Source organism: Pecten maximus, chromosome 6, assembly GCF_902652985.1.
Source record: "Pecten maximus chromosome 6, xPecMax1.1, whole genome shotgun sequence".
NCBI classification, from domain to species: domain Eukaryota; kingdom Metazoa; phylum Mollusca; class Bivalvia; order Pectinida; family Pectinidae; genus Pecten; species Pecten maximus.
The window spans coordinates 12,041,481-12,056,950 of NC_047020.1; the positions used below are offsets into that span (position 1 = coordinate 12,041,481).

A 15,470-nucleotide genomic window follows, 5' to 3' on the forward strand; every position below is an offset into this window, starting at 1 on the left:
TCCGTTAATGACAACAGGAACAGGATGATGTGTGGAATTCCCCGTTAACGAATGCTTGTCCAGCAGGATGTGTGGATTGTCCGTTAATGACAGCTGGACCAGGATGATGTGTGGATTGCCCGTTAATGACAGCTGGACCAGGATGATGTGTGGATTGTCCGTTAATGACAGCTGGACCAGGATGATGTGTGGATTGTCCGTTAATGACAGCTGGACCAGGATGATGTGTGGATTGTCCGTCAATGACAACAGGAACAGGAGGATGTGTGGATTGTCCGTTAATGACAACAGGAACAGGAGGATGTGTGGATTGTCCGTTAATGACAACAGGAACAGGAGAATGTGTGGAATCCTCGTTATTGACAGTTTATTATACAGTCATAGTAAATCTTTGTCACACCATTAACTTTCATGGAATTCCGATACTTGTTCAATTGTTATTTATTCCCCAAAAATCGATCCATCTGTTTTTAAATCTCATTGTTCGGGGCTTTTGTTTATGTGTTGTTTCAGCTGCTTCATCATTAAAATCTATAACACAGTAGTGGTAAAGAGCTGAGAATACATAGATCCATGAACTCATTTTGTCTAAGCATTGTTATGGGCGATGCCCTATTGAAACCCGAACAAAGCACTTATAGACATGTAATGTATTTAGCTCACATTAGTGTAAACACGGCACTACCAATGTCTAATAAATCAGTTGACACTGGACGACAAAGTATGTATTTCAGGTGGAAGACGTACAGCTGCCATTCAGTTATCACTTGTTGTCCCACATGACATACGCAGGCCAGTAAGCTAGATTAAACACGAGAAAAGTTAGTGGAAATGCGACTCGAGCGACCCTGTCCGCTGTCCTGGCTTTCTCTCGAGCCTCCGCCGATGGACCAGCTCTCTAAACAGAATAAATTAACACTCAAATGAATAAAAAGGCTTGCATAAAACATTTTAAAAAAATGCTTATGATTTTAATTATTATATATTGATCTTAAAGCGACTCTATCTTTAGATTTCATACTCGGTAAACTCTTTGTTTTTATTTTCAAACAGTGATCGCTTTAAACGAAATAATTGTATTTGCAGTTAGGCGAGGTGGGATGCTGTATGTAATCCATAATAGCAAAGGCATTATTGACAAAACTGTTACAGAAACAGGTGGATCTATACTCATTTAATAACGAGCAAATATTGCGATAATAAACAAATTTATAATAAAAATAAACGATAAAAGAATTGCATCATATGCTTACAGTATTAGACCATTATACACAAAACAAAAAAAACAAAAACAAGATTTGTGATGACTGGATACACAACGTAAAACGTTGGCTCGAATGATTAACTCGAAATGGGTATTCCAACAACATTATCGCTACAAGGTGCAGTTGCCATGAAAAATGTCATTATTTTAAAATTATTTTTTCAATGTAGATTAACCGTTTAAAAAATGAATAAAGGAAAGCAAGACCTTATGTCTGTAGCAAGGTCCAGAGTGACATATGACTGTCGACAATTACATGTAGTTTTTGGAAGCAAACATAATGTATATAAACTGTCAGGACTTAGTTTCGACTTAGTTTTGACTATATATCTCAAGTTGAGTAAAGTTTTTACTCGAGGTATTAGTGAATATGTTTTTAAAATCATTTTACTATCTGATATGCATATCTGTACGTTCCGGTATTCTTCTGTTGTTGGTCATTGTATTGATATTTAAAGATCTACTGAGTCATTTGGTTCTATACAAACATAATAATAATTCTATCAGCTGTAGCATTAATACCATTATTTGTAAGTCCAGAATTAAATGATTGCTTATTTATTGCAAGGGGAATATAAAGTGCATCTACAAGAGATTCACAATTTTGTTAAAGATTTTGCACTTCCTACATCAAATGAATTATTATTTATCTTGTAGTCTAACAGATGACTCAACAACGGTGAGTATATGACTAAACCATAAATAAACAAATTTGAATATATGGTATAAATATATTGGGAGGTACGATATTGAAGCCATTAAAGTTTTCTATTTTTTGTTAAATTCATGTGGAATTTTGTATATTTGACTCGATTCTCCCTCAGCAAATAAAATCTGTTCAATCTCGTCGATGCTCGAAGTCAGAGACCGAGTCTTGACGGATTGACCCAGATATTGGGATTGGCCCAGATATTAGGACTGGCCCGGGTATCAGGACTGGCCCTGATATTAGGGCTGGCCTATATATTAGGACTGACCCATATATAAGGACTGGCCCAGATACTAGGACTGGCCATGATATTAGGACTGGCCCAGGTATTAGGATTGGCCCAGATAATAGGACTGGCCCAGATATTAGGACTGGCCCTGATATTAGGGCTGGCCTATATATTAGGACTGACCCATATATAAGGATTGACCCAGATATTAGGACTGGCCGAGATATTAGGACTGGCCTAGATATTAAGATTGGTCCTGATATTAGGACTGGCCCAGATATTAGGATTATCACAGATATTAGGACTGGCCCAGATATTAGGACTGGTCCAGATATTGGGATTGGCCCAGATATTAGGACTGGTCCTGATATTGGGACTGGTCCAGATATTGGGATTGGCCCAGATATTAGGACTGGCCGAGATATTAGGACTGGTCCAGATACATTGTTACATTGTTAATAAATTTATCATTTGTCTTTAATTGGTTGGCGCAACTAGCTAAGTCAACAATTGATAAGGACGACATTTGTAATGCCTACTATTGACATTGGTGTTATACAGCTTTAGATATTGCGAAAACAGCTTATATTTACACATGGGTATGTAATGAAATACAAATCGTTTACTCAGTAATGACGTAGCTAGTATCAAAATTCAACTACGATCAATACATAATTATAGAAGTGTGCTTTGAATACACTATAGACTATAATTACTGGTATTCCGAAGAGAATATTTCTATAGAGGTTGTTAGACTCGACCACTTTAAAAGATAATGACCATGCAGTGATGAATATACCCTAGACAATAGAAAACAAAGGCCTTTTTACGTTAACATGCGGTGAAGACACGTCCTTAAGGTCATGTACGGTGAACAATGACTCCTGTCTGGCCACCACGGTTTATACAAGGAGGATGGTTCACTATAGAGACAATGATAGAGTCAGATATGATAATGGATCCCAAGATTAAAGACTCCCCCATATCCCCAGCACCATCTGTAAAGTAAACAGAAAAATTAACAAAATGGACTTATGACATTTTGATTATAGCCACCCTAGGATGAGTTTTTTTATGATAGCCATTTCGAAGATAAATGGTCATCTTGTATAAGATGGCCTTTTTCAATTCTATCACTTGTTTCGAGTCTTATGAAATATTTCGTCGTCACCCAGGGATATTTCTTAGACAATTGTAAATAATTATAATCTATTTAAGACAACAACAAAAACGTTTAAGAAATATAAAAGTAAACACTGAACTATCTCGTTGTGGTAATTATGATCGCATAAATGATAGATATGCAGGCAAACACATCACATTATGATGTTTACATGTGAACTGCTGTCATTTATAACGACCATAAACACCTGTTGTAAGACAGTAAAGTGCATAATGGTTACGTCATGTAGGTATAGTGTTATATTTTGCCTATCAAGATGTCCTCATAGAATAGGGTAACATAATTCTGCTGTTATCGTACATTAATTAGTCGCATCACACTATCATGCGGTGGGATACAGGAACTTCCGGTCAAGTTCTTACCTCTCTTACGGTCACTTTCTTACCTCTTTTGTGTTAAATTCTCCATTTTTGCTACCATTTTCGTCAGTCTTTTTGAATTCCACAATAGTCTCACGCCTTCTCCGTTCAACACGTGCCAAGACGTTGACATGCGCAAACTGTATGAGAGCAGCGAACACAAACAGCAGGCAGATGGCCATCCACACGTCTATAGCCTTAATGTAAGACACTCGGGGAAGCTCTGATCGGGCGGATGACGACATGGTTGTCATGGTGAGGACGGTGAGGAGGCCAAGTGAAATTCGCGCAGGAACCGCATCTATATTGAGCCAAAACGACACCCAAGACAACATGACAATTAAGCTGGTGGGGATGTAGACCTGGATCAGGTAGTATCCATAGTTACGGGATAACTTGATGTTGAAGCCAACACAACTATACAGGACTGTAAAAGAGTAAAGAGCTAAGAGTTATTATCTCTACACGGCGTTAATCATATAAAACATTTTTGAATGCATTTTTTCACAAAGTACTTATTTTGAAATTGACAGTTACAATTGTTGTCAGGTTACATTAAGACGTCATTCATTTATAAGTATAACATGAAGAAAGAATCTTTTCACTTTTTTAGATTTCAGTTTTACAATAACACAGGAACAAATAATGTACAGGCCAATAACTAACTATCATTGTAAACCTCGTCACAGGTATATGACGTCACTTCTCCGATCTCAAACTGCGGCGATACTAGTCCTTCCACCCGTTTTACCGGAATATCGTGCCACTTGACATACAGGAAGTCGGCACTATGGCCATCTATACAAATGTACAAAAATACAAATGGAAACGTCATCATGGTTGCCACGTCAGTTAAGCAAACATAGACACATATACACGAAAACAAAAACAAAACAAGCAATACTTCAAACTAAATTGAAGGAAACGACAGCAAAAATAGAAAAAAGATTGCCATGGGACCTTTTGAAAAGTATGGAATATGTGTTACAGTAAAGTAAACGTCGCTTGCTTCATGAAAACAAACCAGGAACTTTTATATCTGTGGTTTAAGTTTCTCCTTGAGCAGTCTACATCTATTACGAAAGTCACTATTTTATAAACAAGGATTAGATATGGAATTTACTGGTCTGCATATAAATACAGCAAGCGGGGAAACATGGGTACTGCTATCAAGAGATATTATATATATCAATATATATATAAATATTCACGCTTTTCATGCCGCCTTGTTGGAAGTATTGGCAAGTGTGATGTTTTGATTTGTTTTCTAGTTCGTGTGATAGTATAATGAACATTATTTTCTTATATCGTAGTTTCTTTCAGAGAAATAATGAAGAATTGAGCTTTAACTAAACCAAATCGTAGGAAGAATTAAAAACGACGTTGCAAATAGTTTTAAATTGGTGCATGTCGCACATCTCAGATTAATTTTATCTTTATATATCTACCTTTATATAGACAAGAATATTATCATTAAAATAGTTTTAAGGAACTTAGCAAACTCAAATGAAATCGCTTTGATAAAGACATACTGATAATTTGATGTCATATAATCTGTGTATAGTTGATTAAATTCTTCACATGGAGATTGTGAGATTTAACTTACAGCTCTCCACCTCCAACCGACAGATTTGTTCATCCAGAGGATACGTATGGAGCTTCATAAAGCAGGAAAACGTCCCCGTTATCCTAATCAGATAAAGAGAGGAAATATGCTTCACCATGTGTATCTGTTGTTTTTCGGTATTCACTTTTCTGTCTGGGATATCAGAGGGTACTGTCTGGGATATCAGAGGGTATTGTCTGGGATATCATAGTATGTTGTCTGGGATATCAGAGGGCATTGTCTGGGATATCAGAGGGTATTGTCGTATTGTCTTGGATATCAGAGGGTATTGTCTGGGATATCAGAGGATATTGTCTGGGATATCAGAGGGTATTGTCTGGGATATCAGAGGGTATTGTCTGGGATATCAGAGGGTACTGTGGGATATCAGAGGGTATTGTCTGGGATATCAGAGGGCATTGTCTGGGATATCGGAGGATACTGTCTGGGATATCAGAGGGCATTGTCTGGTATATCGGAGGGTACTGTCTGGGATATCAGAGGATACTGTCTGGGATATCAGAGGGTACTGTCTGGGATATCAGAGTGTATTGTCTGGGATATCAGAGGGTATTGTCTGGGATATCGGAGAGTTCTGTCTGGGATATCAGAGGATACTGTCTGGAATATCAGAGGGTATTGTCTGGGATATCAGAGGGTATTGTCTGGGATATCAGAGGGTATTGTCTGGGATATCAGAGGATACTGTCTGGATATCAGAGGGTACTGTCTGGGATATCAGAGGGTACTGTCTGGGATATCAGAGGGTATTGTCTGGGATATCAGAGGGTACTGTCTGGGATATAAGAGGGTACTGTCTGGGATATCAGAGGGTATTGTCTGGGATATCAGAGGGTATTGTCTGGGATATCAGAGGGTATTGCCTGGATATCAGAGGGTATTGTCTGGGATATCAGAGGATACTGTCTGGGATATCAGAGGGTACTGTCTGGGATATCAGAGGGTACTGTCTGGGATATCAGAGGGTATTGTCTGGGATATCAGAGGGTACTGTCTGGGATATCAGAGTAAACTTTCAATTCATCATAATTTTCATGAATATCAATAATTGCAATGTATCACAGAATGTCATTTAAAAGAAAACAACTTTTAACCAAATTCAGATTAACGGTATAACGTCAACATAAGTGAGTTAAGTACAAGTGTACTGTTTGAAGCCCGCCAACAGATCCGTACCTATTAATATCATATGACAATGATCAGTCAACGACAATGGATGATGTAAGAGAGTGTTAGTGTTACCTTCTGCTCAAGTAGACAGTTCCGTCGGGGTAGATGTAGATAAGACTGTTCGGTACAGTGACGTGATGGAAGTTGGCCACCTTTTCATTCCTGATATAGAGATCTGGTATCCATAGTGAGGACAGATGTCGAGTGTCCATCTCTATATAACCCTTATCATCTATGGCTGTGTACATAAGACGCGAATCGTTCCATGTCTGCCGGAAAAACATGCTCATTTTGTAGTCCTGCAACAAGAGCATTGTTTGTTTGTTTTTGTTTAACGTCATATTAACAGCCAGGGTCATTTAAGGACGTGCCAGGTTTTGGAGGTGGAGGAATGACGGAGTACCCGGAGAAAAAACACCGGCTTACGGTCAGTACCTGGCAACTGCCCCACGTAGGTTTCGTGGGACAGTTGCCAGGTACTGACCGTAACAGGAGCATCCATATACTAAAAACACAATGGGACTGAACCAAGGGCTCCCCTGGCAATTATTGTCATTGATAAATACAAATATATATACAATAACTATATACTTCTAAGTGTATATACCATCATATCTAAATATATACTACTGGGGGAATAAAATATGTACATACTTTTTTTAAGTATATATACTAAAACACTTGGATGTTTTTTGGGGGAAACTTCTTTTAATTATTATTCATGTTTGAAACACAAACAAATGTATTTGTTTTTAAAATATAAAATATTGTGACAATTGGTTCACCGATATAGACACTATTGATAACAAACCCAGAAAAAGCATACAGAGGCTATCTAAGTGATTCGGCCTGTACACGTTTTGTATATTCAATGATCTACGAGTGCTTTATTCTGTAGCATGTTTAACCCATTCTGTCTTTGTGTAGAAAATGACTCAGTAATAAGTGTGTAACCAGAACATCAATATATCTATTGTACAGGACCTTTGTTAATGAGGCAATACACACATCACGTGTCATTGGTTATCATATTTGTTGATTACTGTACTTTTATTGGGTTTAATCATAGTATATTTTACACCCAGGCTTGTAGATCATACACTTTGTAACAAGGAACAACAAAATATTACCTACCATGTTGGCCTCGCTGACCGAGTCGATAGACAGAATGAAAATCTGAACTTTATCTACGACAGGTCCTCCTGCGAGTATCATCAGTGATTAGAATTAAAGACACTGAAACATACTTTCAGTAAATATACAATGTCACATCACATTTACTATGAGCACTTTATCGGTAAAGCAAGAAAATATTTATAAAATTATGGCACAATTTTAATTGTTATTTTTTTTGAATTAACGAATAGAATATTCAAAACTTTCGTATATAATCAATATTGTAAAATATATTTTGCATGCTGTATATACTAAGTATTACATATCACAGTACAATATGGCAGGATGAATTTGATACATTATATAGATATGTTACATATTTTAATGTAATATTATAGGATACAGTTGATACATTGTACATATATATTACATATCATAGTGCAAGATCGCGGGATAATTTTGATACATTGTATATCATTTACATATTGTATTGTGGTGAGATAGATTTGTAACATTGATTATATTACATCACATTACAATACGGTATGGTATTTAACATATTATCAGGCAATGGGATAAGGTATTTCTGATAAAAAAACATCAACTGCATGTGATAACAAACATCCTAAAACTATGGGATATAAACATACGGGGTCTTCCCCGAACACCAACTCTGGTTAGGGTGGGGTGTTCACATAGGGGTTAAGGTGTGTTGATAGGGAGTTATAGTCTGTTACAGAAAAATTCTCAGTTTTAGAACACAGGCAAATTAGAACACAGGTAAATCAAATCACAAAATACCACAGACTGGTAAGTTTACCGTTCGTGTAGAATGGCCGTATTGTTGGATCGTAGTTCTGAAATAGTGACTTGGTCAGCGACTGCCTACAACAAAGGAGTTAGGAATTGTTCGTAAGACAGCCCCTATGATAATTTAAATGAAACACATCATCAGCACGAAAACATAACCCTAGCCTGTGACGATTTGTGTAATGCCCTAGTCTTAACGGATCATATCACATAGTGTCACTCTTCAGTCACATCTACTTTAACAGTCATCTGTGTTTGATAACTTCCTGTTCTCCACTTGTTCCTCGATCACCTAGTCTTGTCTAATCTTAAATTGTCTGATGTCTTAAAGAGTCTATGGACGTACACCAGAAGAGAAGAATTGCTGTTTAGTTGCCAAACTGTACAATACTTTTGTATGTGTAAATACATGTATATATTACCAAACTTTGCGTTAATCTTGATCACAGATTTTTAAGTGAATGATACTTCAACAATTTAGACATATAAATGTGAATTCTCGTTATCCAGCTACAGTGATGCTTTTGACCAAAAGTATAGAAATCAAGAAGGATTTTAGATTGAACATACATATGTTGATATATGGAAAAAAAGTCTTAAAGTGAATAAATCTATCCTAATATTCCGTCTAAAGGAACATGTTACGGAGTACATTTGTATAGTAAGTAGGATTCTTCACCATTTTCAAAATTTGAGGTTTAAATAGACAAACATGTTTGGCCTTGGAAAGGTGAATATTAATAGCTCTCTGAATTTAAAGAATATATATATTGCCAATTCAACATATGTTAAACATTGGCGGTAGTTATTGTCTCCTGTACTTTAGTATGGTTTTGCCTCCGCAATAATGTTGTTTGTTTTGGTGTCTAAACAGCTTCTTTTGTCGTCTTTTCCATCAAGGTCCGATTTTGTCTGTATGGACAACGTGCCTGTTTTGCTGCTAAGTGATGTTTACTGAAGTGGTCTTACTAACATATTGTTATTTGATGTACATCGCTTTTCATATATAACTCATTAAAGTGGAGGTTTGTAATACAAGTGATATATATTTAAGTTATATTACTTACAACTGAAGGGAAATATTCTCGTGTGAATTCCCTACGACGCTGGTACATATACTCCACAACACAAAGACAGTGATAAAGCGATTCCTTATTGTCTCCATCACGGAATGGTTACACACGTCCTGTCACTCCGATCTCTCCATAAACTGGTCTTCGGTTCACCTTTAGACTCACAAGGTAATTTTAATCCTATTATGATTTTATCCAACTACTATTCATACTAATGTGGACTACATAAAGGCTTTCGGCATTTAATACATACAGTTCATGTCGCATATAAATACAAGGTAGAGATTGTTTGTGTGACGTCATCTGTTGGATCAGTTAGAAAATAACGGTACGGTGATTTAACCAGCAATGGATATAAAAACCGAAATTGTCCCAATCACACACGCCCATTACAAGTGTCCATTCATTAGAGAATAACTGCCAGATGAGTCCATTGGTAATGCCTCAATCACAGACGTCCAATACAGGTTCTTTCATTCATTAGAGAATAACTGCCAGATGTTTCAAGTAATGACGTCCAATATAAGTGTCCATTCTCGTTAGATCGATGGCCACACGGTCAACACAAACACGAGGTACATGTATACACTGAAATGTCGTGTAGCTGATGCATCTATCCATCACAGAGATTATCGTACATGTTGATCAAATAGAAACCGTTTACTTTAACATACTTCACTCGTAGGTACAATATGTTTCATTAATATAATTATCGTATATGTTATGAACTGTAACTACCAGAAGTCAGATTGAGTAGGTATATCCATCAGCAGTACTTCATCAATATGATCCATTATTATAGGGTACATATGATGGGGTATTTCAATAGCCATTTCTACCATCAATATGATCCATTATTATAGGGTACATATGATGGGGTATTTCAATAGCCATTTCTACCATCAATATGATCCATTATTATAGGGTACATATGATGGGGTATTTCAATAGCCATTTCTACGATCAATATTTCCTCATTGATGTACCTATACAGGACACATTCATGTCCTATACACGGTAATACCAGAGCATTACCCTTTTCCAAAAGTAAATGTCCATTATAACTAATGGTTCGTCCTAGATATTACCTCGAGTAATGTCCATCTTCGTATGGATAAACCCTAATGAACATGGTTCTAATTACACTTTGCCATAATTAAATTTTCGTATACCAAACTTTGCTGTCGTTGTGCGAGATGATAGGTCCATCTAAAGCTACCGCCTCCCTGCAAAACAGTTTACCGTTATCACATAGATGTCATCTCTATTGCTGTCGGCATTGCTACCGACTAGGCAATGCCATTTAATATGTATGGAAGTAATGAATTATTCCAGACTCATGTTATAACATATTTCTTTTGTTTTTGTTTGTGTTTTTCCTCATCTGGCCGAACAAAGATAATATTTTTATCTCTATCGATTCAAATCAGCTTGCATCATTTACGACCTAAAAATATCTTAAAATCAGCGAACATAGGACATTGATGTTTTACATGGAAGGTTAAGTCACATTTATATTATCGTGATATGAAATATTGATCACGATCTCAAAACCTATTAACCAAAGGGATAATGCGGTGGTAAAATACATGTACTGTAAAATAAAGTGATACGTTAAAGTGTCAGAGATAATCTGATTCACGCATAAATTATTATTCAGATACAAAATTAGCTTATGAGAGTTACTAGCATACTATTTAACTACGCGTTCTGTTAATAACATTCGTAAGGCTGAATTAGTCTTCCCAAAACAGGCAATTGTGTGGACACATTACGTCATATCAATCACTGTTCATATACCATTAGAATTAATATAATAATGTACAAATTGTATACGAATAATACATATGTAACAATAAATATTGGCATAAACGTACAGGTGTTCAGTACTCGTTTATTGACAGCCAAACAAATATCGCCAGGGGTCATTGTAAGTTGTTTACTTATTCCCTGTGAGCGAATATCAATTTTACTTAGTACAAAAACATCACAACTGATTAGAAAAGTTACGATTAATGGTTGTTGTGTGGAGCGCCTTATCCCAGTCAGAATATCGTATTCAGGACAGGCTGATGTACGAGTTATACATCATCGTTATAACGACACAGATACGCGAATCGCTATGCACTTATTCCCACAAGAACAGAAGTTTGTCTTATCAAAGTTAACTCTTCTTTCGGCTATTTCATGTAGAACATCTTCAGAGAGTTGGGCCGAAGTGTGTATTAAATAAATAATTACAATTCTCAATATTATATCAGTCGATACACACGTAAGGAATATCGCGATATAATGGACATTGCGATAACAAAAAAAGTTAGTGATTAAACGTGCTCAAGAAAGGTCAGCGAGTTCTGTTTTATCGATGATACAGCTATGTAAATCTAGGTCTTACCAAAGTACAACTTTTCCCTCAAAATGTAAAAACGAAGTCGTCGTGTTCAGTGACGGGTATCGAAGATGCAGATTTTCCATGGCACAAAGAAATATTCATTTCCAATGCGGTCACGATGACAAACATACATTTCCTTCATGTCTTAGATATCAATTGGCAGCTCTTTTACTTCGTTGTCTATCACAGAATTATGATTTTGATATGCCCATGAATATCGTATTACTTGTAATGTGTAAATGCGGTAGATGTTACTAACGAGAAATGGGAAATTATATAGAGATATTAAAATGATGAAGCTTAACATACAGTTGCTTAGATCTTGTTTAATACAGATTTAGATAAAAAAAATTGTTTACTACGATCTACATGGTCGGAACCTTTCCTGTTATTTATATACAACAACACAGCACGTTCAATGGCACCGATTAAAAAAGAAAATGATCTAGTTGAAAGAGCGTATTGTTCATTTGAAACCAAGTTGATATATGGATGGAGTGACGGAACTCATGACAATGGCGCACTTACAAACGAAGCCATTATATTAATGTATCGCTGCAATGCGTCTCCTGTTTCTTATTTATAATCGATGTTTCTATATGGACGAAAATGCATTTTATTTGTACAAATTGTTGTCAGCCGTATTGATAAAGTATTTATTGAAGTCCAACCTGGTTCCTACAAGTGAAACGTAAATACAGGTTCAGTAAATATGTGTATCCAGTTGCTATAGAAACTACGGTTGGTAAATCAATACTACAAATAAAACAATACTAAAACAATGCTGTGCAAGGCTTATCATTCAAACTGCCATTATAAGCTACAATTTAGTCAAATAGTCAGACAAGAGGAAACGGAAACATCGCCTGAATACGTTATGTATTGTATTTATTATGATGAGGATGAAGTGGCAGTTCGGAACATATGACTGGTCATTTGTAAATCAATTGTGATGATACTAAAAAATTGCAAATAAAGCAAAAATCAAATGATAAATATTGTTTTAAATGGTAAACGCAGTTCATACAGGGCTCCGTAGATTTGTATTAGATAACCGCTTATTTCACAGTCCCTGCTCAGTCGAAACCGGATAGTTCCTTCGGACAATGAATACAAGTGTTTACATAACCTACTAAAAGCTTTACAAAGTTGTTACATATCGTTCTGCATACTGCTGTTTTGTCCCCTCTGTCCAATATGAATGTGACCGTGTGTCTTGCCATTGATGCCATACAGTATGCTTCCGATAAATCTACTAATATGGACTCTTTATTCACATGTTCTATATCTAAGTGTCTAGACCCTTATCTCCACCCTGTCCTAGCATGACAGTCTGATATATGTCCATCGTCAGAAAACGACACAATCAGTTAGAGTCTCGTGGTAAACGACACCAGTAGTTAGAGCCTCGTGGAAAACGTCACCAGTAGTTAGAGCCTCGTGGTAAACGTCACCAGTAGTTAGAGCCTCGTAGAAAACGTCACCAGTAGTTAGAGTCTCGTAGAAAACGTCACCAGCAGTTAGAGTCTCGTGGAAAACGTCACCAGTAGTTAGAGTCTCGTGGAAAACGTCACCAGTAGTTAGAGTCTCGTGGGCGTCTGTCGACTGACGGCGCAAGATACATGTGACTGCTCTTGTCCCTGTCTTCCACATTCAAAATATATTGTAGGATCGATCTATTTGAAACCCTTAAGTCGAATCACTTACTTTATTGTATTCAGAATGATTAATTTTTGTATGGATTATTTCAATTTGAACACATACCCTTCATCAACTGACCAGCTGAGGACACAAGAGAAATCTGGTTGTCATGGTATTGTTTAGCAACAGTTATATATTATGTCTGTTATCAGTTATATATATATACGGTTATATTGAATTAGACCGAGTAAATACGTAGGTATGTTGTATGGAACGTCCAATTAACATAATATTATATTCAATTAAATAATTGAAGATAGGTCCAATTCAATTAGCGATAGGTTTAATTCAATTAGAGATATGTTCAATTCTATATAGGCTTAAATAAGACTTATTGAACCTATCTTCAATTGATTTGAACCTATCTTCAATTAATTAAGCCTATCCTCAAATAATTTCATTTAATTGAATATATGTTAATTTGGCGTTTCATAATGTTGTAAATCGGTCAAACAATTGATAAAGCCATCCTGTCTATGTGTCCTAATCAGTCATGTCTTTTGATATCTCTTAAGTTATAGCGTTCTCTTCATTAAAACAATGTCAAACTGATGCAATACGTTAACGTTTGGGATGACCTTCACCGAACTGACCGTCAATGAACCTCTATTGTTGTGGTCTACAATAGTTTAGACCAGAGTATTATCATCTTTGTCAAAAGTCGCTAATGGGTCTTGGGAATACTAATTCATTTTCACAATACCATTGTCCGTTAACAACTGCTTCCATCTACAGGATAAACACTAGTACACAGTATCATTAGATTTAGAATAGCAGCCGTGTCGGAAAATACAGTTTCTCAATGGAACTTAATATATACCTATATTGTATCACTAGCGATATTGTTTCATAGGTCGACACATGTTGTCATTAATGGCGGGTGTGTGGAATCGATGTCCTACTAATGAAAATTGATATATATTTAAAGTCGATACAAATACATGACAGTATTTTCTGTACAACGGGCAATTAATTCGGAGTTTAAGAGTGTAGCTCAATAAATAGTATTAACCATGTAGATAAGAAAGAGATAACAGTAAAGATCGACATAATCTCTACATGTTGAGCGGATCCACTAATGGCTTTAAGTTGAGATTAAGGAATTGACCATACTCTACTGATCCTTTGAAGTATAACGAAGTGGGGACGTTGAAACCCACACGTTAGAAGTGGAAAAATTCCACTCATGAAGGACGGCCGAAATTAACTTTGAACTATTATTTCCACAATTGGTTTTTCGTATCTAATATACCTATGATAACCAATCTTTTCTTCGTGTTTTTGATTGTATGTCAGATGGTGTAAAGGACGATGATGAAATCGGTTGTACAATCACCTGAAACCTGGTTCAAGTTTAAACTATTACCTTGAGCCTTATGTCTAATCAGTTCAAAGTACAGATTTATACAAGCAGAACACAATACCATTATACTAATGACATTCACACCACACCGACTATCTCTTTGTCCATCAACAGATGTTTTAACACTGGTGTGTGATGAGCAAGAGGGTCAGTGAAAAGGTTAAAAGGGTGATAACTCTAACTGGACCGGAGACTTAGCATTTATTCATGTAGGCCTAACAAAAAATCAATATATATATAGGACTCTTCAGTGATATCAATTTATCTAGGACTCGTCAGTGATGCTATCTATATATCTAGGACTCGTTAGTGATGTTAACAATATATCTAAGACTCGTCACAGATGTTATCAATAATTGGCTGAAGTGATGAGAGAAGGCGACCAAAAATTAGAAATAGATCAAAAGAAATGTCATAATGGGAATAGGGATGAGTCCCATGACTTAAAGAATTCTGTAATTTACGATAAAATTC

The 15,470-nt window shown here is 36.2% G+C and overlaps 1 protein-coding gene across 2 annotated transcripts; it reads right to left on the reverse strand.

The window, feature by feature from the left end:
* Positions 1–264: 264 nt before the first annotated feature.
* On the reverse strand, positions 265–10,217 carry LOC117328980 (glycine receptor subunit alpha-2-like). 2 transcript variants are annotated; one of them, XM_033886631.1, is made up of 8 exons: positions 9,535–10,217; positions 8,478–8,542; positions 7,676–7,743; positions 6,614–6,840; positions 5,351–5,433; positions 4,411–4,542; positions 3,771–4,171; positions 265–898 (listed from the first exon to the last, which is right to left on the reverse strand). In XM_033886631.1, the coding sequence occupies exons 1-8, from the start codon at positions 9,630–9,632 to the stop codon at positions 764–766; spliced, it is 1,209 nt and encodes a 402-aa protein (XP_033742522.1). In that variant the 5' UTR covers positions 9,633–10,217; the 3' UTR covers positions 265–763. The 2 variants fall into 2 exon arrangements, with proteins under 2 accessions (XP_033742522.1, XP_033742523.1); XM_033886632.1 differs by having other exon boundaries at positions 7,676–7,777; positions 9,535–9,580.
* Between the last annotated feature and the right edge of the window lie 5,253 nt (positions 10,218–15,470).